At 42.3% G+C, this 26,769-nt stretch overlaps 1 protein-coding gene across 1 annotated transcript in view; it reads right to left on the reverse strand.

Moving 5' to 3' along the window:
* Window positions 1-26,761, reverse strand: part of kcnk9 (potassium channel, subfamily K, member 9) — a 54,786-nt gene extending 28,025 nt beyond the window's left edge. Inside the window, exon 1 of the mRNA XM_056398529.1 lies at window positions 23,461-26,761. Coding sequence (XP_056254504.1) covers window positions 23,461-24,076 — 616 coding nt within the window. The 5' untranslated portion in view covers window positions 24,077-26,761. The remainder of the gene's footprint in view (window positions 1-23,460) is intronic.
* Window positions 26,762-26,769: the final 8 nt, after the last annotated feature.

Consider the following 26,769-nt stretch of genomic DNA (forward strand, 5'->3'; position numbering starts at 1 on the left):
ATGTTGTTTTTCTTTTATCAGTGACCGCTCCGCAAAGTTAAACCACGTTGTTATTGTTGTAACCATGACAACAAAGATCGTCTAATGTTAAGGAAGTACATATTTTGACATTAAGTCTAACCTAACCTTTTTATAAACCTAAACATTTTGTGCCTAAACCTTACCAAGGCGTGACCGTTATAACAGTGACCATGGCGACAAAAGTACGTACGCTGCTCTTGTGTTTGTTTTATTGTAACCATGACAACAAATCAGAGGGTTGAAAAAAACAACCTATATGGTTGTTCAGGTTGGAGGACTGTTGCGAGACTAACTCTCTACTTTGTTTTTCTCCGTTTTGGATTTGCTTTCCCCAAGAACCGATAAAGATAACAGTGTGTGGTACAGCCAAATACAAGCTTCAAAACAGCTGACAGATCAGAGTCGTTGCAGGTATGCAAGTCAAACACCAGAAAAGACAGACTCCATGATTATGACAGTGTGCAATAAGGGGATTTAACAGGATAATACTGTATTACTCGCCAAACTGCTGCTGTGCTCCAGCACATCAAAAGCTCGCATTGATTGAATTCATATTTACACATTTCCTGTCAGGGAGTGAAGTTCTCAAGGTCAGTGCATAAGCAGTGCTGGATCTCCATGCACCGGCAATTAAGACTAAATAAACAAGAGTGGATTCTGTACGTGGACTGTCATTTTGTTTTTGTGTGCCCAGAGGAAAATGTGAGAGCAGCGGGATTAAAAGATGAGTGGACCTTTGCACAGTCACCTTGCAATAAGGTTAGTCCTGCCTGGAATTTGTAGTCCCCCGGTTGCCCTGTTTGCTCTGGAGAGCTCGATTTTTCTTGAGGAGACAGGGTAGACAGTGATAAAAAAAAAAAAAAACTGAGTCTGAGCCAGAAGCTGTGCAGCCTGAACAGAGAAGCTGGTAATCCTCAGTGTAGCCTGTGGAAGTTGGGTGCTGCAGCTCCACAGAGAATTTGAGTTTCCTTAAATCTTGGGGTAGAGCCAATGTATGCGAAGTATATGATCCATCTCATGAGCAAGTCCTGTTATGTCTATCCCCACTGTACCTCTCTCAATGACAATTGCATCAGAAGGCTGGAGATCCATTTATTCCATGAATGGTTATAGTCTTATTTTGTGAAACAGGCTCATCTCGTGAGCGTGCTCCCTGATGAATCCGTGCAGGATTCAGCGGGAAGCGCGACAAACAACCCCCTAAGGCTGCAGAGAACAGACGCCAACAGACTCACGTCACTGAGATATGGGATACACAGAATGCACACGGCAAGAGATGCCATCGCCAAGTATGGTAATGAGAGAGTAGAGAAGACGAAGCTGCGAGAATCAGTCCTCAGAACAGTGTGTATGCACCAGGCAGGAGTAACAAGCAAAAGTCAGGCCTAACAAGCATCAGTGGCATCATGAGTGACAGTGACAGACTGTCATATTTAAAAAAAACATTTCATTGTCTGAGTAGCATTCAAACAACATTCAAATTTAGCCACATGAGCTTAGCACATATTCATTTCAATGGGAATTTGCTTCTTTTCAATAAAACTTAGTCACAGAATTGCAGCCGAAACAGCTGGAAAACGTACTCTTTTTAAAGTGTTAGTGTTATTTGACGTGGGGTTGTGTGAGGTACTGATCTATTCTCAGTGTATCACCTGCTGTAGATTCAGATCAGCAGGTGCCGGTGCAGGAGCTGAGTGATGACTTTAAGAAATGTCCACAGAAAAAACAAATATCAGTAAAATCTCACGCTTTATTTTGAATATTTTCACCACTTTCTCTTGCCATAAAACTGCCCTTTACTTTGGAATTCCGGTTTGTGAACCGTTGAACTACAATATTACTAAGCACAAGCACAACTACCTGCAGATCAGCTGTTTGAGTCCGACAGAGCTGAGCGTAGGTGCACTTGTGTGTAGGAATACGGTGGTTCAACGGTTGAAAAAAAATTTCTTCCAAAGGAAAGGACTGTTTAATGGCAAGATAGAACACTTAAACTGATCATTTTTTAAAGAGGCTAAAACATATTTTTTTTCCTGCTGACCCCGTCCACAGCAGCTCAGCACTCAGCTTCTGTGCCGATGCTCCTGCTGCGTCTCTAAACTGGCGGCGCGCTGCTCTGGATCTACTGCAGGTAATACTACTAATACTGACTACAGAAAACTACTACACACAACCCCCACATCAAATAACCCCAACTATCACTTTAACCAAATTCAGCCCAGTTAGTTGTCTGCTAATACACAGCAGTGCAGACCAGACATTTGGTGGGTACAGTGAGTGTAGGTGTCATGCAGGTAAAGCACAGGTGGTCGCTGGTTTAAAAGGCAGCAGAGAGCTCATTCTATGGACGTCACAATTCAGTTTGATCATTGTTCGAACATCTGTAGTTGCAAGACCGACAATCCTTTTGGCTCGTCTTTAAAGGAATTTCTGATGGAGATTTTTCCACTTACCTACATAACTTCTTAGTTTTTTATTCAAAACTTTCTCAGTTTCCCTTATAATTAACACCAAGGCCTTTCTTGGAAATACCACGTATACCTGGAGTACTGTTGCACTGTGGTATTCTCATTTTTATGTAAATATATGTTCTGAACACTTCTCCCACACTGGCTGAGCCTGTATATTATAGACTGTGAGTCTACGACGGATGACTGAGGATCTGCTGGGACTCACACTTTCAGTTGGCTGATTCAAACCCAAAATATACAGTGAGGTCCGAAAAGTTTGAGACCACTTTCCCAAGAATGTATTAATGCATCTACCTGTATGAGGAAGTGCAGTGAAAGACTAGAAACAGTACATTTTGCTTGGACTGGAATATATATATTCTGTTATTGAGAAACACTGGATGGAATGGTGGATTGCACTTGTCTCGTTGATCACTGTCCACTGCTAAATAACATATTTGTGTGCGGGCCAATGACATTTCCCACAAAATATACAACATCACTCCCCCCCCGCAGCATCTGGTCCAGGTCAGCCTGAACTTGTCTGAATATTATGACCATGACATTACAGCAGAGTGATTACCAGCAGACCGACACAGACTCACGGGGGTTTTGGCTTGTGGTTCGGTTGAGGGATGTAACCCGTATCCACGGGGAAACAATAGCAAAAATAATACCCCATTTTTTGCTCAAAGAACAATTCAGTTATGACGTGAAGTGCCGGCTGAATTATTTATCGTTCTTTCCTTTGTTGTGTTTTGTTGTTCTCTGTGCGCATAATGACTCAGCCAAACTGCTGCAGACGCCAAAAATATGCCACAGGTATGTGTGTGGTATAATGTGACTTATTGTTATTATAACAGACACATGCAGCAGGGAGATTATTCCATCACGCATGAACTGTTGTACATGATAGAATATAGATAGATATAAAGCATCTGAGGTAAATGACAACGATTTAAAACCGTGATGCTGCTGCTTTCTAACATTCACACCTGCATGTCTCTGTTTATCTTCCAGACCCTCTCTCATATGCATTCAATCTCACACACACACACACACACACACACACGCTCACAAAGGGGACTTAGAGGCCCACCTATCGCCTGAAAACTACTAATCAACAATGAGTCACCCAACACCTTATCAGATAGTCATTGTAGCACCACTCTTCAATCTTCTGTTTTTCACTTCAGCTCCCAGCACTACGCTGCCTGGGAGCAATTTCAGTGATAAAACGCCATGGGGGAGATGAGTATTAACAAAGGTGACTCATGCTTCTGCAACCTTCAAGGCAAATCATAATTCCATATTTCATTTGAAAGGATGTTGCACTAATTTTCTCCTTTTTAAATACACGCTGTGAGCTGTCTTTGAAGTCTCCCCTCTGAAGACTGTTTGTGTCTGTCCTCTGCCAGTGATCTCAGACTGTGAGGGAGCTACTACAGCGGCTCCGGTGATAAACACAACCAGAGGAGTTTACTATGAGACGTTGAGCTTGTCAGCGGCACACCGCAGTGATCATGTGAATATCACAGCGGGCGACCGAACGCAAAGGATCGGTTTAGGGAGAACGCTCGGGTCGTAAAAAAACGTATGGTTTGTTTTGATGTGTGAATTAATGAGTGAAACCTGGATTAAACCTGAGGGAGCTGAACACACACAACGCACACAGTGTGAGCCCTTTCTAGACTGACATTTTGTGTCAGGACTCTTTCGTGCACTACATTAGTCCTCATGATAAATAAATCCACAGCATGTGACATTTACTGTGCAACAAAAAGCTTCTCACCTCCAATAAAAAATGAATCCTGTGCTTTGAAAATAATCACAGACAAGCCTGGTTGGTGAAAATGAAATGTGCTGTGTGCTGAGCGTTCAAAATATAAAATCTTTCTTAGCTTGCTGCCAACTTGCAAAGTTCCCCAAGACAGCTTTAAAGGATCATTTCAGTTTATTACAACTTGTGTCTTATATGCATAATTTTTTGGTAATCCTTACCAGTGTTGTAACACATTATTAATACAGTTTTACTTTGTAATAGGAAAACATTACAAAGTAAGTGATTGGCAATATGAATGCTATTTTGCGATGTTCTCTGACAGTGAATCATAATGGATACAAATGACAGTCAAAAACTATGAGGATAATCTCCAAGTTGTAATAAATTACTATTAATTATCCTTTAAGTCCTTCAGTCCAACAGTGTTGAGAATGTGCTACACTGACAATATGGGTCCTGCGTTTAAATAGCAAGCCACTTTCTGGGATGTTTTGCATGCACTCCGCACTGTCGAAGTTTTATAAATGACACGTGAAAAGCAAAAAATGCGTAGTGACAACATATGAAATGACTTGAGGAAATTGGTGTGTTATTCATGTGCCATTCTGTGAGACCAGGCCGGGTTCTGTGCTTCGTGTCATTAACGATCCTCAGTCCACTTTCCTGTTGGGTCCTTTAAATTTATAGCCAAACGCTTTACCCCCTTAAACGACATTTAGCAGAGAGAGAGAGCTGCCAGATTAGTCAGAGAGAAGCAATTGAAAGGGAAAACGATTTCCTGAAACAGATACTCAAACTTTGAAGTTACTTCACCAATAAACAGTCAAGGAAATGTCGATGGACTGTCAATAATGTAAAGGCCAGTAATTAGTGCTGAGCAGGGAGGTTTACTTGTTCTTTGCTGAGAATTATGGTCCCAGAGCTGCATGGATTTCTTCTTCATCACTGAAGAGCGAGGTTCTGCGCCGTGCCACGCCAAACTGTCTGAGATTTAACAGCTTGAAACATAATTTGTGGTTATTTCTGTCACAGAAACCATCCTGCTCAGTACAAACTGTATACGTGTACACAGTTAAGATATTAACAAGAATATCAACATCTCACATTTAGCAGATGTTAACAGAGCATTTTAAATCTAAGGTTTTAAGGTGTGTGTGTGTGTGTGGTGTGACCTCTGGTGTCACATTTTTTTTTACATCTGTTAAAAACAAATGATAGATAATATATTATTATAATATTTCAGGACCCCAAGATGCTTGTTTCTCTCCAGCTCTGCTGACAGAGATACAAACCCCTCTAAATAGGCTTCAGGCAGTTGTGGCGTTATGTTGAACCAGCTGAAGGAGAGAATCAGGGGAAACCTGCAGCACAATAAAAGCATCAGTTTTGCTCAGTGTTGATAACTGTCATTAACTTCAAAGCTTAATCTCCTTGCACTTCCTATAAGATGTCAATTAAACCTCTGTAGAGGACATTACGCTGAAAGCATCCTACAGCGGCTGTAGCCCGGCGCGGTCATCACGATCCTCCCAGCGCAGAGTCATTACATTTTCTTCAGATATTTAAAGACAGGTTGCGTTCACATCCTGCAGCCTGGTGCCGGCAGGACTCTTGAGCTGTCCCAGGTGTCACCCTATATCCCCTGTTAGGCTTCACCTAATGAAGCTCATTGCCCGGCATCGGGAAACACGGCCATTGAGTGCTGCTAAGCAACAGGCACTGGCACTGCTCTCACTAAAATCACCTCCCCAGAGAAACTGACACCACTTGGCCTGGTGTGCCCTGCTGCCTCTCCACCAGCAGACTTGTAACAGGGATCTGTTTTGCTGTAGTCGGAAGGTCATCTCAAACTGATGTTTCTGGTGTTGTGTTTTTTTTTTACAAGATGGAGACATGCGATGTTAGTCCCAGCAGGTCTGTGATTATGTGGAACCACAGCAGCCGGGCAGCCTCACTGATAGTCAGCCAGTCACCTCTTGGCTCCATCCTTCAGCTTGTTTGTCACGTTGCCGCTCAAGGCTGAAGAAGCACAACGGGCTGCAAACTGGCTTTTTCCTATTTTCCGCCTTTAGTTTTGTTCACATCTCTTTTTAATGGCAATTACTCCTGCAGCACATCAGCCTTTGTAATACACAAGAATAAATTATCATATATATCACAATTACTTTGCACAAACTGCACACCTGCTTGCATAATGTTGCAGCAATCTCACAACTGAGCAGCCTCAAGGAGAACATGTTGCATATCATGTTTCATAATAATAATTCAGCTGCACATTATATTCCTTGTATTTATCATGCATTGATTATCATGCTATTAAGAGCGAACTATGTTTGCATGCAAGCACAGCAGCGCCATTTAATAATACAAACTGTAGGTGATGCTCTGAGAATTGCAGCTCTCATCCCACTGGTTTATTTGGTTGTTTTTTTGTTTTTTTTCTTCCAACCTATGTAATTCTACTGTCACTGTGCTATCACACTGTATTTGTTTTCCAGCCTCCGGTGCTACCGCATTTAGTATCAGAGACACTACTCATGTATCAAAAATGCTAGCGGACCACACACTGTGCACAAGCCGCCGACGCTGATTTCATGCTGCTGTTCCGTGGCAATAACTCATACAGGAGACCACACACTCCCACTCTTTCTACAGATGGAATAAAGTGGCTGTGATAAGACCGTGTGGGAGTGCACTACAGTGCAGTGATACAGGGGAGGGAGGATGACTGTCAGGGTCCAGCGAGAGAGAATCAACAGCAGGTGGTAGTAGCTGGAGTAGCAGCGGTCATCTGCACTCTCACTACACCTGCTGACAAATTACATAAGACACCCAGGAGTTTTTATGTGCAGGTGATTTAAAGGAAAAGTCAGAAAGGAAAATGAGCAGAATGTGTGACTGTAGGAAACAAAGTATATGAACATAACAGTGAGATGAAATGCAAATCCTTCTTGTGCCTGAGCTGCAAGGAGGAACACCCGGCAGCTTGGCAGCTGGGCACTGTGTCATGCTGACTCACAGCCTGGGGCGGCCATGGACCATCAAAATGCAACGAGAAGCCAAAGGAAGGCATGAGAACTTGTGTTGTGTTGCGGTGCCCACCTGGTTCCCAGACCGCTGGGAAATAGCTGTTTTATTCAGGTGATGGAGCTCAAAGGTGTTTAGTTTTGATAATGAAAGAAGATCCTTTGGTGTTACTTTATTTTTTATTTATTTGTCAGAAAATCCATAAAAAGAACAAATGACTTCCGACTCCCCATGAATACTCATTTGCTGCTACTTAGATTTAAAATAAAGGAGTAGTTTTGATGTTTTGGTTAATATGCTTATTTGCATTCTTGCCAAAGAGATGACATGATGGATATTACTCTCATTTCTTTTAAGTATAGAGCGAGAGCCAGCAGACGATTACCTTAGCTTCACAATGAAGACTGCCAAAGCAAACAAATACGTCTTGCAGCTCCTCTGAAACTCATAAATAACATTTTGAATCTTGTTTGTTTCATTTGTACGCGAACTAAAAGATGGTGATTTAAGGAGCATTACATGATGTTGCCGAACCTCAGAGAGTCAGAGTGAAACTGGAACTTCAGAAGTAAGAAAACCTCTTTCAGAATCCTAATGACACTTGCAATAATGCAATTAACTAAAAAAAAAATCATATTCATCACTTCATATATCTTGATAGAAAAAAAAATCTTAATATCATTGTTTATTCAGTATTAATTAATGAACACCATTTCCCATAAGCCCTTGTTCTTCAGTGGCTAAATGTGACAAAATGTTCAGTTCAGACATGTTTTAACTAACATCAGGACAGAAACAACTGACCAGTTTAGCCTATATGTTTTCAGGTAGTGACACCTGTTGTTGTCACCTTGGTGTTGCCAGGCAACCATCCAAGGATAACTGTTTCCCTCTGCTTCCAGCCACGATGCTAAGCTACGCTAGCCACCTCCTGGCTTCCAGTTCTATAGCGCACAGACATGAGAGTTGTATCAATCTGACGCCAGCGAGTGCATTTACTGGGAACTAGCTAAAACATGTTTGGTGCTCTAGTGAATATTTACAGCATCAGGACAATAAACCGGGGATTGACTCAAAATAATGTGTTTGCCATCACTGCAACATCATTACAACAAAGTCAGATATCCTGAACCACTTTAAAATCTTGGTTATGATCAATAGATTAAACAGGTTAAACAAACAGTTAGAGCAATAATTGTTTATTATTAGTTTTCTCTCTACAAATGAGTTTAGCTAACCTGGGGTTTGTTTGTCTGATCATCCTGCTGCTCAGGTTTCTTTCCCCACATGACTTGTTTAAGCGATATTGCAGCTTTCCCAAATCCCAGCAATTAACTTTGTCATACAATCTTATTACAACCCATAATAATGATGGCCTAACTGCAAAAAAATAGGGCCCAAGTTATAAAAGTTTAATTTCCCTTAAAGTGAAGCCCTAAAATGCAGACTTATACCAGAGTCCTTTATCTCTCTCTCTCTGTCTTGGGTACGAATAAGTCCCCAAGAGAGAGGACATCTCAAGTTGTCATAAACAATAATTATCTATAAAGCTTCTGTCCTCATATATTCAACAGCATTTGGGCGATTAATTTAAACGTCCTGCTCATCTCAATATTTGATACAGTCGTGTTAAAAGCTGAGATTAAAAACTCAACTCTGATACAGTTTTGTCACATATATAATGCAGCCCAACATGCATGTATTAAAAATCTCATATCAGTATTTTTACTGCATCAATATCTTTGCATAATTAATAAGCAGAGCCTGTTGCAGTAGGCGTCCATGCTATTTTTATTTTCATGAAAAGCCACGAGAGTCATGTCAGATATGAAACAAATAAAGGTCCTACACTAGGCTTAGTGACATCGTGCCAGGATGGTAAAAGGTGTGCTTGTTTTATTAACTGCAAAGTGCAGAAGTTGCCAGAGCCGGTGAAACAGGTTCTATGAATAACATAACGTTTCTTCTATTTTGACCTTTCTGGCAAAAAGAAATTTCCATCGGTTCTGAAAACAAGACATTTGAGCTGCTTAGACACAATGATAGCCCCTCATAGATATATAATAAGAAGGCATGCTTGTTATCCTTAATCACAGCATCTCTTAATTTAATTCCTCATCCTTTAATTCAATTATATCTCCTCTCAATCCAGGTGCTCTGTTAAATTCATTCAGTGCCTATCCATCCTCCACCAAATCAAAGCTAGAAAACAAAACTCAAACCACCTCCGATGGCTGAACAATCACACTCAAGCCCTTAAAGATGCTGCAGAAAATATAAGTGACAATGGAAGGTCAACAATAGCATATAATAACACATATTACACCTGTAAATGTTAATTTATCAGATTTCTAGAAATAATCACAATCATAAATTTCTCTTTGAGTTGATGTTTTCATTTTATTAGTGGTTAGAGAGAGTGCAGTCTTACACATGAACTCCTTCAACCAAAATAAAATCCCCACTAAGCTGCTCAAAGAGGTATTTTCCACTGTTAACTGTCATATTTCTAACAAGTTGCTGGCCTCTGGTTCTTTTCCAGACCGTTTTAAACATACCATTTTTCACCTATTGCCTAAGAACCCTAATTTGGACCCACTTTCCTTAAGTAACTACAGATCAATCTCCAAACTGTCTTTTTCATCTAAGGTTCTGAAGAAAGAACTTTAATCCCAGTTGATTTATTTTATAAACACTAATAGCATTTTTTAACAGTTTCAAGTCTGGTTTCAGAGCACTTCATAGAACAGAGACAGCACTTGTTAATAATGACCTACTGCTAACTGCAGACAGAAGTGACTGCCTGATTTCAGTTCTTTTAAGTGCCGCCTTCATTACTGTCGATCATAGTATCCTCTTACACCACTTACAGACTTGGGTAGGAATCAAGGGCACGGGGCTCTCAGTTTAATTCGTTCACACCTCTCTTACAGAACATTTTCGGTCACCTTGTGAAAGTGCACTTCCACGACGGCCCAGTTGAAATGTGGTGTCCCTCAAGGCTCGGTTCTCGGCCCCCTTCTGTTTTCCATACACATGCTGCCTCTCAGCCAGGTCATTCAAAGTCACAATGGTTTCTATCAGTTTTACACCATTAAAGCCCACAGATCCTAGCAGCCTAGCTTATCTCCCATCTTGCCTCTCCTATGTTAAATCCTGGATGTCCCATAATTTGCTTAAATTTAACAACAATGAGTCTGAGGCAACTCCTCGTTCCAGGCTGTAGGGAATCCAGGGGTAATCTTCTGTTTTGATGAACAAGTCAAAAATGTTCAGCTCAAGATGATCTCTAAAATTATCATCATCATTTAGCAACTTCTGATATACAAAACAAAACTCTTCTTTGCTTGACTATCGCAACGCACTTTACCCGCATATCAGTCAGAGTTCCCTCCAGTGCTGCTCGGCTTATTGACCAGACGAAGAGGCATGACCACATCACCCCTGTACATGCCTCTCTACGCTGGCTCCCTGATTGATTTCGTATTGATTTTAAAATTTTATTGCTCACCTTTAAGGTCTTAACTGGCCTTGTTACTAAGGGTGACCAGGCTTTTGCTATAAGAGCTGCACACTATGCAACTTCCCTTATGAACTCAGACCGTAATGCTTCTTTGAAATACTTTCTTAAAACTTTTATCTTTGTGAAAGCATTTGATACTGAGTATTATTATTATTATTATTATTATTTATTTACATTATTTATCAAGGATTTCTCCCTCTACCTTCTTCTCTTCTGCAACGTTGTACCTCCATTTTCTTCCACATTGTTTAGCCAACATGGCTTTTGTCTGCAAGATGCTCAACACGGACACCACCTGGACCCACGGCCCCCCAGCTACAAAGAGGCATTATGGTTCATCAAGCAACAGCTCAGCAACCCCGCTCTCCACTCACGCTGGCCCACTCGAGCCTGGATGAGCCCACAGTGCTCGTCGCTCTACTCGGCTTCGCCTGTGCTGGAGTGGAACAGCCGGTCGCCACCACTCGAATCCACGAAGAAACTCTGAGTGTGAGAGGAAGCTTCTTTCTGGCCTCTGAGCATGTTAACACATTTATTTCTATGCTAGAGGCCCCTCTCTTCACACACATGAGAAGACGCACAAAATGCTGGTCACAAGCCATCGACGTTGTTGTGATGGATAAAACCAGTGGCACAGTGCAGAGAAGTGGTGCTAACAATGATGGAGGGGAGCAGTAACAACAGCACAGGCCAGTGAAGCTAAATATGCTGCTGACTCTACAGACTCTCTGCCTGTTTGTTTCATTTTACCTACGTCTGCGAGCTGCTTGTTCGCCTCTTTGTTATAGCCTCGCTCCTGTTGCTCACCCCAGCCTCGGGAAAGCTGCTGTTTCGAAGTAGATACCTCCTTCAAGATGACTGACAAGTGATGAGCCACGAATTAGACCGGCTTTAGGAGAGTACAGCAAGATTTACAAATGCGTGTTCTGCCTAGAGGTGAAGAGGTAGATACTGTAGCTTTGAAGGTCCTAGCTGCGGGTGAGATGTGTGGCTTATCTCGGCTGCAGCGGATGAACATTTTCACATGCCATTCAGACTTCTCGGCACAGTCAGGTCGGAGTACCTGACTTGAATCAGGAGAGGAAATGCTGAACTCTTTTTGCAGCCTAAGCCTTGGTGTGGAGTTTCAAGTACATTTCTGTTTTATTACAGTTTGGGTTTTAATTTTGAATAGTTTTGGTCATAATTTCTGTGACTTATCACATCAATAATGAAGTCAGACATGTTGTAAAAAAAAAAAAAAAACCCCAATCATCTCAAGCACTTTATTTGGAGGTATAATTAAATAGCCCCCTACCTGTGCAATTATATGTCCAATACACATTTTAAGCATTTTAATACTTTTATATTTATCATTTGAACTTTTGAAAGTTATCCTTTATTTTTTAGCTATTAATTCTTATTCATAACGCACACTGGTCATTTTAGCACAACCTTGAGAAAATGTCACCATGGGCGTATAAACTTCTAGATAAAGTAAATGCACCTGAAAGGTGACAGTCCCTCATGTGACAGGAAAACTGTGTGCACAGCTGTACTATGGTCACTGTTGAACCATGATGCCAGTGACGTGTGTGTTTACAAGTTTGGGTCATTAGTCATTAGCAGCAGAACAAACGACATCCTGACCTTTAGTCTCTTGAGCTGGTCAAGCTCCAAAAACTCTGGATCCTTCATTTCCCATAATGCACCCCGACAGTGTCCATGGTCAGACAGTGCCCCTATCTTTCATGTAAAAAAAAAAAAAAAAAAAAAGGCTTTGTTATAAATCTGTTGCTTCCAATCCTAAACTGAGATAACCCCTGATGATGTCATCAGAAAATAAAACCAATGATGACATAATCAGGTTCATTTTCTCAGACTTCAAAACGCTGCCTTCAGAGCCACAGACAACATTATATAAGTGTCTTCAGAAGCTGAGCAGCACGGGCGTAGATTTGGGAACTATAACTATCTCTCCCTCGCTGTTACCACGAAGATCTTTGCAGCAGCTGTTGCCAGGTTTGTGTGTTTGCTGCAAAACATTGGTTATTACCATGAAGAGTGAAAGACTGGGATATGAGGGACACTTGACTATGATCCGGCAACTCTGAACTTCAAACTGTATTACACATTGTTGACCAGCTGCAGCCCGGCAGTAGCAGCAGCTGGGCTGGTGATGAGAGGTGAGGTGAATATTTATAGTTGAAGGTTTCAAATATCACAGAATTGAAAACGTCTTCGCTGGAGGAAATTAACATCAGCTGATATTATATTTAAATTTCACTGGTTACGTGTTAATCTGGTGAAAGTGCCTCCTAAAGTGAATTAAGACATCAGGTCCCTTTTAAAGAAGAACTAAAATGTAAGTAACAGCTCAGCTAATAAGAATATTCTGTAATCGATGCATCAACATGGATCTTATTTGAAAATAGTTGGAGGAATATTTACTACTTGATGCCTCCATCCCTTGTTCCTCATCATGTTAGGTCATTAAGACATGGACATAATTTACAAAGTAAATTCGCCACAACTCATTTTATTCTGAAAGTCCTGCCAGCAGCAGCCTGAGCAACACAGACACACAGACAGGTGAACTGCAGCCTCTCAGGTGAGCTCCGATGTCCTAGTGACAGATAGATTTTGCCATAATTTCAGTGGCCGAATAAGAATAACACAATAAAGTTACTGATATAATTGAAAGGAGAGACTGGGAATCACTGTGGATCTCTCTCGCCCTACACCAGAATCTCAGGTGAGACGGGAACATGACTCAACAGGTATTGGAGCTCACCACCTACAGGATTTTATACATTTATTTTCTTGTAACATTTTCTTGAAAATGTATCACGTCAATATTTCTACCAATTTTTTTAAAGAGTAAAATATTCATTTAAAACCACAGAAAAAAAAAAGTAAACTCTCTGCAGAGTCAGTCTTTATGTGGATAAGTGTCTGAACACGTGTCCAAGTGACAAAGATAAAGATAAAACCAAACCAGAGTATCACTACCTCTGACAAGTAACCTCACATTAACATGTGCATCTTCAGCGTGAGGATAGTTTAGACATACAGTCCTTTGTGTCTCTCGTTTGGACTAATAATATCTCATGTCATTTGTTTTTTCAGGATAAAGCTCCAGGGCCAAACTGTGCTGCACCGAGGGACCTTGTGTGCACAGTTTACCCTCTGAGCAGTGAAAACAGACCAGCCAGCTCCAGAGAAGTGACTCCCACAGAGAGCATCAGCACCACAGGAGCACATTGCCATCGATCTGTGTGGAGACCTCCATCAAGCTCTCGGCAGGACGCTCCGGCAAAGTGAAAATAATCTACTGGCTACAAAGTGCAACTAGAGTGAGCGCCTCAAATCATTTTTCAATAAGCAGCAGTCAGACAGTATATTAACAACTCTCTTATTTCAGGAAGAAAGACAAATACAAATTCATCTGACATTAGTTGAAATTACAGCCGGCTGCCAAAACAGCAAGTTGCTCATTTACAGAAGAGATTTGGTCTCACAAAGTGGAGACATGGAAATAGAATCTCGAGTGAACAAAACCACTAAACACTTCAGAATCACCCTATTAATCATTGATAGTATTTGATATAACACCATAGGCGATAACAACAGAGGAATATTCACTTAATCAGGAAATGGTCCCACTTGTCGTTTTAATCATTAAATCACTAAATTAAACAGAAAACAAGTTCAAAACTCTATTAGTTAAAGTTCCACATGTGAAAACTCATGTAAACAAATAAGTCTTTAAATGAAAGTGGTGTAATATTGTAACGTTCATTAACCACCCTGAGCTTATGGTCGGTTAAATTCATTAAAACAAATATTACTGCAAAGTATTGTAATTGAATTTAAACTTAGGCAAATAAATGCTTTTTCAGGTTGTGTATGAAATAACAAGTTAAAGAAAAAGTTTTACATTTTGGGAAAATATGGTGATTCATACTGTTGCTGAGAGGTAGATGAGAAGTTTGATACCACACTAATGTCTGTACAGTAATTAGCGTAGCTTAGCTTAGCTTAGCATAAAGACAAAAAAATGGGGAGACAGAAGGCACTGGCGCTGCACACATATGAAAAAATCCACATACCAGCAGCACTAAAACTCACTGATGAACACGCTGCGAACAACGAACGAACAATAAAAACGGCCACAGCTGAGGCTGATGGGAACGTCATGAGTTTCACAGGTGTCAGGTCATAAACAAACGTATTTGACTAATTAAAATCTGACCTGATAAAGGCACTAGATGAAACATCAGAGAATCAACTAAGTTGTTGTATTGTGTGTATGTGCGTTTACGTTACAATCAATTCAGTTTTCTCAAAGTTTCACTCAAAACCACAGATGTCAACCTCATGGTGGCGCCAGAGCGGATCACCAAAGTCATTAGGATTCACCCACTGGGAACCAGGTGTGTCCGAACATAATTTTGTGCCAATCCATCAAGTAGCTGTTGAGATATTTCAGTCCGGACCAAAGTGATGGATCGACAGTCCGACATGGCCGACAACAAAAAAAACAAGTAACCAGCATCATGTCCATCTGAAATTAACATCCATCACACGCTGCTCGCTATCTCAAAACATGGTGATGAAAAAAACAAATCAAATACTAGACAACACTTGAAGTAAATGGTCTGGTTTGGTATAAACACACAGTCGCCACAAATGTCTCAGAAACATCCACAGAGAGTTGTGGTTCACTTTGACAGAACAGGCTGCTGCCGTGTTTGTGTTTTATTGCCCGTTATGTCATTAATGTGTTTTCTGTCCAATCACTGCACTTATTCATTTGTTTTGCTAAGATGCCAAATTCATGCCAAACCGGTGAGAAACACCTACATGGAATTGGAGGCTGGAGCGGCTTTAACCAGACCATAAAAAAAAACACCTGTTATGAAACTCAGTAAATCACCTGTGTTTTTAAAATTACTCAATCATTTTATGAAATGCTGCTTTAGAAAAAGATGACATCCTGTGTCCGTGAAGTGTTGGAGATTTACATAATCCATACTAAGTAATGGGAAACCCGAGGTATTACAGCCCATATGTCATCAGGAAAATTCAGACAAGCAAGCGGGCTTCTTGGCCTTCCTGGTGGCGGCGGTGGTGCTGCTTTTTTGATGTTGAATAAAGGAACCAACTCAACTGGAGAACCATTAACAGGTTCTCTTTGGAGGGGGGGGGGGGGCGAATGAAGCCTGGTGCCTGCTGGGAAAAGCAAAGGGTGACGATGACCCTCAATAGTGATAATGTACGTCCAGATCTCCAATCAGCTCTTGTCATGAATCAGTAAAGAAAGAGTCTGTGTTTTCCTCCACCCTACCTTTATCACACACACACACACACACACACACACACACACACACACATACACACACACACACATATATATATATATATATATATATTTATAAACACATGGCAATCACTGTCCACATTCATCACATGCTCCGCCAAACAATCCCTGTTACGATGACAGTGTATTATCAACCAGAGGATGACAGCTGAGTGACGGCAAAGTGCAGCTTTTAGCGGCCTTTGGCCTGTGTGGGGTATCAGAGAAATCACACAGCACGTCTACTGGATGCAAATGGACCCCTGAAAACATTTAAATGCCCTAAACCTTACAGGCGCCATATTATTTCCTTGCTCGACCGAAATATGCTTCTCATGTTGCATCTAAGTGATGTCCAAAATGCTAACTAGAGCGGCTAAACATCTATTTATGTTGTAGAATACAGAAATAAAAACCACATGCAACATGATAAATAACATGATATGAATATGATCTACAGTGACAGACTGACCTTTCTGTCCACCTCTGTGTCTTATATAAATATCACAACAAGCCGTACTCTCTGTAATGGCCTTTTTCTTTTGAATAGGTTGATTCATAATGCACTCCCTTTGAGTGGACTCGTCCCACTGGCACATAAAACTGGATGTTAACGCGTGACCACGAGTGAAGAAATCCTGCAGGTAGACGAGCTGCGAAGGGGGGGGGGGGGGGGGGGGGGGGTCGCTGCGCAGCGTAATGGAAACTGTGAGTGGCACAATGAGGTACAAAGACACGGCATCTGACTCATCTCCACAAAGCGTTTTCATTAAAAGACGGACGGGTGGTGATGCATTTATACCTGCGCACGGTACCCACTTGTACAGCACTACAAAAGCAGCATTTGACTCTATTATGTAAATAATCACACAGGATTTCAAAGCAGTGACTCATGTTAAAAGTTGACATTTGGAACATTTATACGGGATTTCCGTAAGTTGTTTTCTTGTGCCGGTGTGTGAGACAACGTTCAGGGTTTTTATGTCCAATGTCCAGGTTAACATGTTGCTGTGTCTGACATTAAAGCTGCACTCATCAGTATTTTTCCATCAACAACAGATCATATAAATAAAATCTAATGTTAAAGGAGAATTTAATGTACTGCCTCTTAAGAAAACACATGCAAACAGATAGAAAACACCTTCATCAATTTGACATGTGCGCTGCACATACACACAACACAACCGAATACACAAACACACTATTAGCATGTTTTCTTTTTTTTTTTTTTTTTAGCATTTTTAGCATCTTTAGCTCATAATTTTGAGCGATGATGATCAGATGTGTAAACAGACTAATTGTTTTTCTCAGCTTTTCCTGCTAAAAAAAAGAATCTACTACTGCAGCTTTAATGCGCTCTGGTTACATTTTTATACAATTTTAATACTTGCATTTACATATTTTCAATTCATGTCAAAATTAAAAACCTAAATGCTACTTTTACTTGTCTCTCAGGTTGATCCATAATTATTATAATTATACATTTTCTTTTAAATCACATGTTAAACACATCGTTCAGAAGTCTGACACTTTATCTGATTTTGCCTTCCTGTAGATGGTGCTCTCTTCTCCTCTCTTCCTGCTCATGCTAATGAAACACTGCCATGTGAATATGTCTCTGACTGAATCATTATTTTTCAGTGGCATCAGGCGCATACTGTTCTGCTTCTGTTTGCCTGGTATTATCTACAATTACATTCGCCTTTTTCCTAAATATGTCATATTCGTCCGTTTCATGAACAAAGTTGTTGCAAGTTCCAACGGCAACAACCAGCCTGTAAAATCTCCAATTAATTCCAAAACTCTGAACACATGCATTTGCATTTAATTATTGTTTGTAGCAAATATATTTTTCATTAATAAGCAATTATGTTTTCGTCTGCAATTTAACATGACCTCACAGCGCTGCTCACCCTGAATAAACTTTGTGTTTCAGGAAGAGTTTCTGCCGCAGCAGCGACATGTTACAGTCTCAGTCATACCTGATGCTGCGTATCCACTGTACATACACATGTTGATGTTTCCAGACATTTAACAGAGATGACTTTCGCCTTTTAAGCTGTCTTCAGTCTCCCAGCAACAACCAGTGACTCGCCACTATGAGGAGGGTAGGTGTGTATACACACACACTGCTGCACGCTGGAGCTGCTTTCCTTCGTCTAAGCAGTTTGGGTGAGAACGCCTCACCACATGCTGTCATCACTAAGTGTCGCATTAGTCACAGGAATAAATAGAGTCAACTCGCAGGTCAGTCTGGATGGAGGGGTGCAGGAGGGGCGAGCTTACGACCTCATCACGGCAGCTGAGACGGGCCCCTGAAGACAGCTGCTCTGACATGTGCTAACAGTATCACAGCTGGGCTCCAGTCTCAGACCCTGTTTTTTTTTTTTGTTTCTTCACGCTCACACAGTTTTTCGGAGCTGTGATGAAAATGAGGATGATGGATTATCACCAGAAGTTCCCTGGAAGTGAAGATTTCACTTTGTTTGGTCTGTTGTCGGTGAAGCACAGAGAGGTGCCAGGCCTCAGGCTGCAGGTTAGAAACGCTTCATCCATGAGTGAATCCTCAGTTCAAAGGTCGGCCTTTTCCATACTGAGCTACAACTGTTGTTTCCAGAACTACTACTGCTGCTTTCACATCTACTATTAAATGATATCATTACACTGTATGTTAATACATTTAAACAGAACCACACATTATATCTGGCTAATCTAGAGTTACTCAGTTAAGTAGTTAAGTTGTTGTGGTATTGAGACAGTTACCTGTGGGATTTAAGAGATTTAAGAGTCAATTTTCCATTAAATTGTTCAACAGAAAATGAAATTCTCTGTTGAACAATGAGGAAAATTTGGACTGACATTTTTTTTTTAATTGATGTGTTTAAGCTTATTTACTGTGGCTCAAGTTAGGAGAGATAACAACATGTCTCCGGGCAGTTTGGATCTTTAATTAGTATTAGTTCTCTAATAACTTCACTTCACATGTCTGAAAATCTGATTGTAAAAATCTTTTTCTTTTCATTTATTCACTGTGTGTAGTTTTGTTTTGTCTTGTGAAGCCACGCAGACACAGAAAGACTATTACTACTGCCAGTACTGCTCATAATACTACGAGTACAACTGCTACTATTATTACTGCTATACTGCCAAGACTCATACTTCTACCTCGAGCACTATTACTGCTGCTACTAAAACTATTTTTACTGCTTTCACTGCTATTGTTACACATGCTACTTCCAATACAACTACTATTATTACTAGTGCTACTGCCAAGACTGATATTTCTACTATTACTATTATTTCTGCCAATAGTACTACTATCACCCTACTGCTTTTACTACCACTACTACTGCCAATACTTCTACTATTCCAGCTGCTACTGCCACCACAAATATATGACTCTACTCCCACTGTCTGTACTGCTGCTATGATACTGTGGCTGCTACAGAAGCCACTACTTCGACTGTGTAGCTGTATTTCTACTACACAGTGTGTACTGAAACACAAATATTACCACGACTCTTCCTGCTGCTCCCGAGACTTTGAACAGTTTGTTTTCTCTCAGTCTTTCTTTGCTTTTGTTTGTTTGACTTCACACTGATATTTGTTTGATTTACATTGTATTTTTACCCTTTTACTTTTGTTATTTTTCAGAATAATGACAACAAGAGGATGACGCAGGAGGAAGTGGAGACTGCTGTTGATGTGAAGCCAACAAATCTGCATGTGCATACAGTGATAGTGTACGCATGGGTGACAGAGAGCAAACATAAAGTGTCTCACTGAGGTCTCCGCCTACAGGCTTCAATGCAACTCCCAATAAACTCTCTAAGTCTCTGAGACAACCGGGGGGGGGGGGGGTGAACACTGTTGCTCCAAAGCACATTCTCCAATCTGGTAGTGGTGATGATGATGATGATGATGATGATGATGGGAGCACTGTCACTCCTATAAAGTGTTGCATTGAGGGTTAAGATGTGGTGATTACAAAGGCAGCAGCAGATGATTCACCACATTTTCACCTTTAATTTGTCGCCTCGTCCTTGATACCGTACGTATCTTAATCCATCGGGATGTCCGGTTAATTACAAGGATGGAGAGTAAAGCACAGCTCTCAGCTTTGTAATGACCGGATGATAAATGTTTTTCTGTGCACGTGCACACGAGGCTTTTACAGCAGGTGAACCGTGTTGTTACGTTTCTCCTGTGGTGTTTTGTCTGTGGTGATTTATTCTGTTGTGAACGTACACATCCGGCAGCGAGCGCGTGGCAACACATATCTTAATAGACATCTTTGTATCTTATTTTTACAGTCCCACATGATGACACTAAATTTAATGAGTTTCCACAAACAGCTCATAGTTGACACAGTCCAAATTGTTTCCTTATCTTTGCTGTTTCATTTTGCACAAAGCTACTTTCACTTCTTTCACTTTCAGAGGCCGAAATAATTATTTGAAAATCTACCGATACAGAGCAGAAGAGCAAATCTAGTTTCATTATTTCTGAGGGGAAAAAATGTCTCTCTAAGGAATTAACAGGTGACAGAGCTCAGACTGTCAGCTTTAGGAGGGCCGTCCAATCATGGAGTGAACTCAGCAAATCAAAGCAGGACCCTGAGAGCCGGGTCAAAGTCTGCCTGCGAATAATTCTCAGATATGAGATTAAGAGGGCCACATGAAGCTTTATGAAGTCTGCACAGTCAGACAGACCAGCAATGACAGATATGAAACTGACGTCAAGATGTCACATGACATCTGGGGCGGTTGTGGCTAAGGGGGCTTGAGCTAATCAGAAGGTCGTGGTTCGATCCGCATGTGGAAGTGTCCTTGGGCAAGAACCTGAACCCCAAACTGCCCCTGACGTCTGTCCAGTATGGATGTGATGTAAGTAAATCCATTTACCATTCATCTGTCAAGCCTGAAATATCACTGACAAGCTCCTCATGCTCCCTTAAGTATCATCTGATGTTGCTTTCTGCTCCATTACGATGGTAATACTTTTTGTTCATTCTTGGCCTCTATTTTTTTTTGTATAAAAATCCCCTTGAGTTTTATAGAAAGTTGCCTCTTTGTTTTTCAATAAACTACAGTTAAGACACACTGTTGGCTCTAAATACAGCGTTGACCATTTCATACTGGAGCTCTTCCACAACCAGCAGTGCATTAGTCCATCTCCCAGTATCTCCCCACGTCCCCTCTCTCAGCCCCAAGCTCATTATTTCTCACTGAAGACGTAAATCTTTCACAATGGGTCACAAAGACCGACTTTGATTTTTTAGGATAGCCTCCTTTAACAGCTTTTAGCAAACGTTACTCAAACAGGAGTAATTAGTGGATTTTCTCAGCTGCAGATTACCACACATTTGTTGCTCTGCAGTGGGTTTTTTTTTTTTTTTTTACAACAGCAGAGCGGTGTGTTTGGGATTGAATCCACATCCAACAATGAAATTAAACTCTCGAAATGAATCGAAAACATCTCCCATCTTCCTTTCCTTTATCGCAGACTGCTGCAGACACATAAGCAGATTTATCTCATCACTGTCACCATGAGACAAATCCTCTGTCCATTCCCAACTTGAATCTAAACAGCTGAGAGCTGAGTCGCCTTTTTTTTATTATTCCCCCCAGAGTCTCCAGGAGTCAGATGTAAAGAGTCATTCCTGTCACATTGTGTCCTGAGCTGCTGTTACACAGTTGAGGGTGTGATAGCAGCTGAAGAGAGGGTCCTGCCCCCCCCCCCCCCCCCCGTAGAGGAGACACCAGGCCGCCGCAGTGAATGTAAACCACTTCACAGAACATGAATATTACAATGGCTCTCGTCGCTGTAGCCTGGAAACAACAGCGGAGCCACCTTCACTGCTCTCTAACAGCCGTCCCTGTTGAGTGTTGCCCGGCAAAACTGGAGGACAGGCCCGGTGCATTAGCCCCCCCCCCCCAACCATCACCATCACCACCCCACCTCCTCCTCCCCCTGGCTAACGGTCCTCATCTGGAACAACAGTGTCTGACTTCCATAATGGAGAAAAGCGCTGTGTGTGTGGTGACCTCTGCCTGGCACATTATCTAACTCTTAATTGAAAGGCTGAATTTAAACTTTTTGTTTTTTTATTTTTGTTTTGTTTTTTTTAATAGCGCCACGCGCATTAGAATTAATTCAATTAACTCCACATCAATTCAGCAAAAGCTCCATTCAGCGTGATGGTGATTGAAATATTGCAGAAAGAGACGTGGTTTGATTGCGGAGCGTAAACAAAGAGGGAACTCAGTTCATCCTTCCCCTTCACAGCGTGGAACAAAACTATGCGACGCAAATGCATCATCGCGAGAAGCGTCCACCAGATGTAATTAACGTTTCCTCTTAGAGAGAAGAATCCTATAGAACAAATGCACGAATGAGAAGCGGATGTGTTTGTGGCAACAGGCTTTTAAGTTTTTCTATAATGACAGTTCACTCGTCTGTTTGCGTTTACTATCACTAGTAGTAAAGAGGTGCTTCACAAATGGGGAATAAACATTAGCTGTGGAGTGGATCAGTAGAAGTGACGTCACGTTTAGGTCCTGCCTGCGGCTGAACTCAGAGGAGCTGTCCTTTCAGCACCACAACACAACACAACACTGCTGCTGCTGCTCCCGCACGGATACACGCAACACTGTGCGTGTCTGACTCCCTCGGCTCGCTGCACCGTGTCAGACCTTCCAGCTGCATCCCGGTGACGCACAGTCAAAAAAAAAAAACGCCACAAGTTGAATCACACACGGTGGAAGCTGCACCACAGGAAGCGATGTGTGCTCTGATGTCGTCTGGGTAGCACCCGGGCGCGCCACGCTATTATACGTCACTCTTCCGTTTCACAGTGGTGCTTGTCAGAAGTATATAAATCCAGATGTTGTCGTGTTTTGACACAAAGATCAGTCCTCGTAGTTAAACACCCCCCCCCTCCTCCCCCCAGAGAGAGACACACATACACACACACACACACACACACACACACACACACACACATACACACGCACACACACACACACAGATGAGAGAGAGAGAGAGAGAGAGAGCTGCAACATGTTGCTTAAAAACTTTAAAGACTTGTGGCTCAGTGTGACTGTTGGTGATCAGGTCGGCGGCTCTGAATATGAACATGTGCTCCCGCGCACCTGCTGCCCACAGACCGCTTCACTGCCTTCAACATGTAACTGTGCTCATAATAAACCCTGTCCTGTTGCGCAACAGTGAAGAGACCCCGAGAGGCACCTGTAATGATTATGGAGGCTCCAGTGTTAGAGACTGGGACTCGTTAATGGAGACTGACACTTACCTATGGTGGTTATAACCGTGATGGCAAAGTAAAATGACCCTGCAAATTTCCACTGCACCCCGGCTCTGTGGGGCTCTGCCTCCATGATGATGGTCTCCAGTTTGCGGTAATCATCCTCGCTGATGTTATATTTCCCCTGGAGACGCTTCTCCTCCGCTTCCAGCTGCTCTTTTTCCCGCATCTCGAAGTCGGACTCCAGGGCGTCAAAGACGGCGGCCCCGACGAGCAGGTATGTAAACGTGCAAATGATCAGGGACAAGGTCCGCACGTTTTGCCGCTTCATGGCCAACAGGAACCGGCGACCGAGGGGCTCATGTCCCCTCGGATTCCCCGGGAAGGCGCAGCAAGCGTGAGGGAAGCCGTGTGGACAGCGCCTGGAGGCGGAGGCGCAGAAAGGTGCGCTCCGGTGGTGACGGTGGCCGCGGTGGACGCCGGAGACGGAGCAGCGGTGGAAGTCCCCCGCCTTGTGGTGATCCCGGTGACAGACCCCAAGATCCTGTTCCTGGTTCGCGGAGAGACACAAGAGACTGCTCGATCGCCTGGACCAGGAGCCTTGCAGCCGAGAGACCCTGCGCAAGACCTGCCCAAACCAAGTCCTCCCGGTGCGCAGTGCCATCAACAAGCTGCTCCCAAGATCGCCTGTTGGTCTCTGTTCTCCTCAAGTGAACTACTCTGATGTGAATAAACGCTCCCAGCCAAATAAACGATGCTTTCCTTTCTTCCCTTTGATGCTCCACTCTCACTTTGTCTGTGATGTGAATTACAATGTCCTAGAACTGAGCATCTTTCCACATGTCTCTAAGTTTCAGCTGAACACCAACCTGTTCATTGTAACCTCATCAGCAGCCAGGCTATTTTTAGCAGCCATTCTCCACACGGAGACAAGAAGACATCAGTTTACTGTCCGTGAAATCCTCACATCTTCCCCGCGAACGGCGCTCATCATCCTCATCACAAATGTGCTGAGTCGTCGGGAAGACAGGAGAGTCTCAGAGTCACGGGGATGAAGTTAGGAACTGTAACTCACACGATGCGCAGATCATCGCACCATACAACATTCACAGGCTTATTCCCGCTTCCCAGCTGCTTTACTCCTGGATCAGATCACTTGTTAGAAGAGCAAAAACAAAAAAATATTCCAAGCACGAAACAAACCATCGACGACAACAGGTTCCATCGCGACGAAGAGTTTCCTCACATTCAATATATATGCGTTTTGTTTTTTTTTTCAGATATGCAGAAGTTGGAGCCGAAGAGAAATGAGACACTTCAAGATTTATAAAAGCTCAGAGCGCGCTCCGCGTCCGCAGTGGCACTCATGCTCCGTTGCGCACATCCAAAGCGCACTCCACAGCTCCACTGTCCGCCGCTCGCTCTGAGCTGATGTGGAGAAAAAAACAAAAACAAAAAAAGAAAAGAAAAAGAAAACGATAATGCTTGTGTGTGTTTTCCCTCGTGGTGCAGGGGGCCTCTGAGTTAACCATGCGTGTCACGAACTGCTCGTATTTTGAAGGCTCCACATTTTTATGTCTCCACACACTCCAGACTCTAATCGGTGGGCGTTGCTCCTTCTGTCTCTGTGTTTTTCCTCTTTTTCCAAGTGTCACGATTCATCCGAGTTCAGGCCTGAGCATCTCCACGCGCCTGCAAGCTTTTACCTCCGCGGGTGAATATCTGCTGGGGCACAAAGTGACTGCATCACCCCAACCACCCCCACCTCCTCCCCTTCCTCCTCCTCTCACCACGCGACCCCTCCCACAGTGACCACTCCTACTCACTGTATGGACACAGAGGGTTGACTTGGACTCGGATGGGCACATCAGTGTTTGTGCATCCCGGCAGCAGCAGCAGCAGCAGCGGGAGATCTGCGCTCCAGTGCGGACTCGGCTGCACATGTCGCTGCGCTGTCCATGGTGCTGCGCACGGTGCAAGTCAAGTTACTGTACACGCACTTTGCAGAATCACCAACTCACATCACATGTAACAGGAGGCAATAAAATAAAGTGGATTTATAGATAATCCAGTCTGGAGAAAAAAAAAGAAAAAAAGACTGGAACACCAACAGTTGAAAATGAAGCTCTGATCCTGTCTGGAGCACAATGTAATCTGGAGATAGGGACCTTAAAGTGACCCCTCCATTCTGACCAAACCAGGGCCCTATCTTATAAGGACCCTGAGTTCAAATCAAATTTAAAATGTTTCAGTTCACACTGAAAAACATACGGCAATGCTCCTCTTTATTCAATGTCCAACACTTTTAAAACATTGTCTTTATTCTTGTGTAAGAATTTGGATTTTAGTTTTATTTCTTAGTTGGATCACATTACAAACACTGATACTGGAGTCAAACTGAAATCTATGAGTTTAGATTGCAGAATCCCAATGTAGGCCCGAAAGGAATCTCCCAGCATGCACCAGGGCAACAGACAGTATTCTTCTGTTTCTGTTGTTGTGTTTTATGCAGTCGGTTTTATAGGTCCATATTTTACACTTTTCATGTTTTATTTGAAGTGTTGATCCTTAAGAAGATATATTTGTGGTTTTTAAGAATCAAAAACCGTCTCCAAATAGTTTTACATCTCCTCTCTCAGGCTTCTCTCTGGAGCTCTAGTAACAACAGGTCTGTGAGCCAATCAGAAGGGAGGAGGTTCTGAGCCTCTCTTCTGATTGGCTGACTGTTTTCTGTGTGACAGAATAAAAATAAAGCAGATTTCCAGTAAAACACCAAATCCTGCAAGGTTTGGATGGTGGGTCCAGGTGGGTGGGGCTTGGGGCGTGGCTGAGAGCGGTGACTGCCTTGTTGTGACATCACAAAGTTACAGGAAGTCCTGGTGGCTCGTTTTAAGGCTCAGTTTCTGAATACAGGCTTCGATACTTTCACAGTATTAATATAGAACCTCGACCTGCTTTATAATCAAATAAAACATGGACATCTAGCTTTATATAATATGGGACCTTTAAATTAAATACTATTTCATCACTGGTGATGATGTGTGACTTGGTGATGAAACTCTGCTCATGTTTTTGTCCTTTAAAGTATTTTGGGGGTTTCACTTTAAATCACACTCTTATATCATATATGTGACCAACAGGAAACGATCTATTACAGTTTACAACACGTTAAGAACTTTGCCTTGACTTGTGCTTAATTGGTGCATCTTCCTAAATTAATTAGTCCTACCTCATCAATACAAAAAGTACAGAGAGTAAGAGAAATGGGGGACAAGCGGGTCAGTGGGGGCCTACAGCTCATCTCAGCCCTGCGGCCCCCCAGGAGGTTAATCCAGATCCTACAGAAAGATAAAGAAC

The sequence above is a fragment of the Seriola aureovittata genome, chromosome 16, assembly GCF_021018895.1.
Source record: "Seriola aureovittata isolate HTS-2021-v1 ecotype China chromosome 16, ASM2101889v1, whole genome shotgun sequence".
Lineage (NCBI taxonomy): Eukaryota > Metazoa > Chordata > Actinopteri > Carangiformes > Carangidae > Seriola > Seriola aureovittata.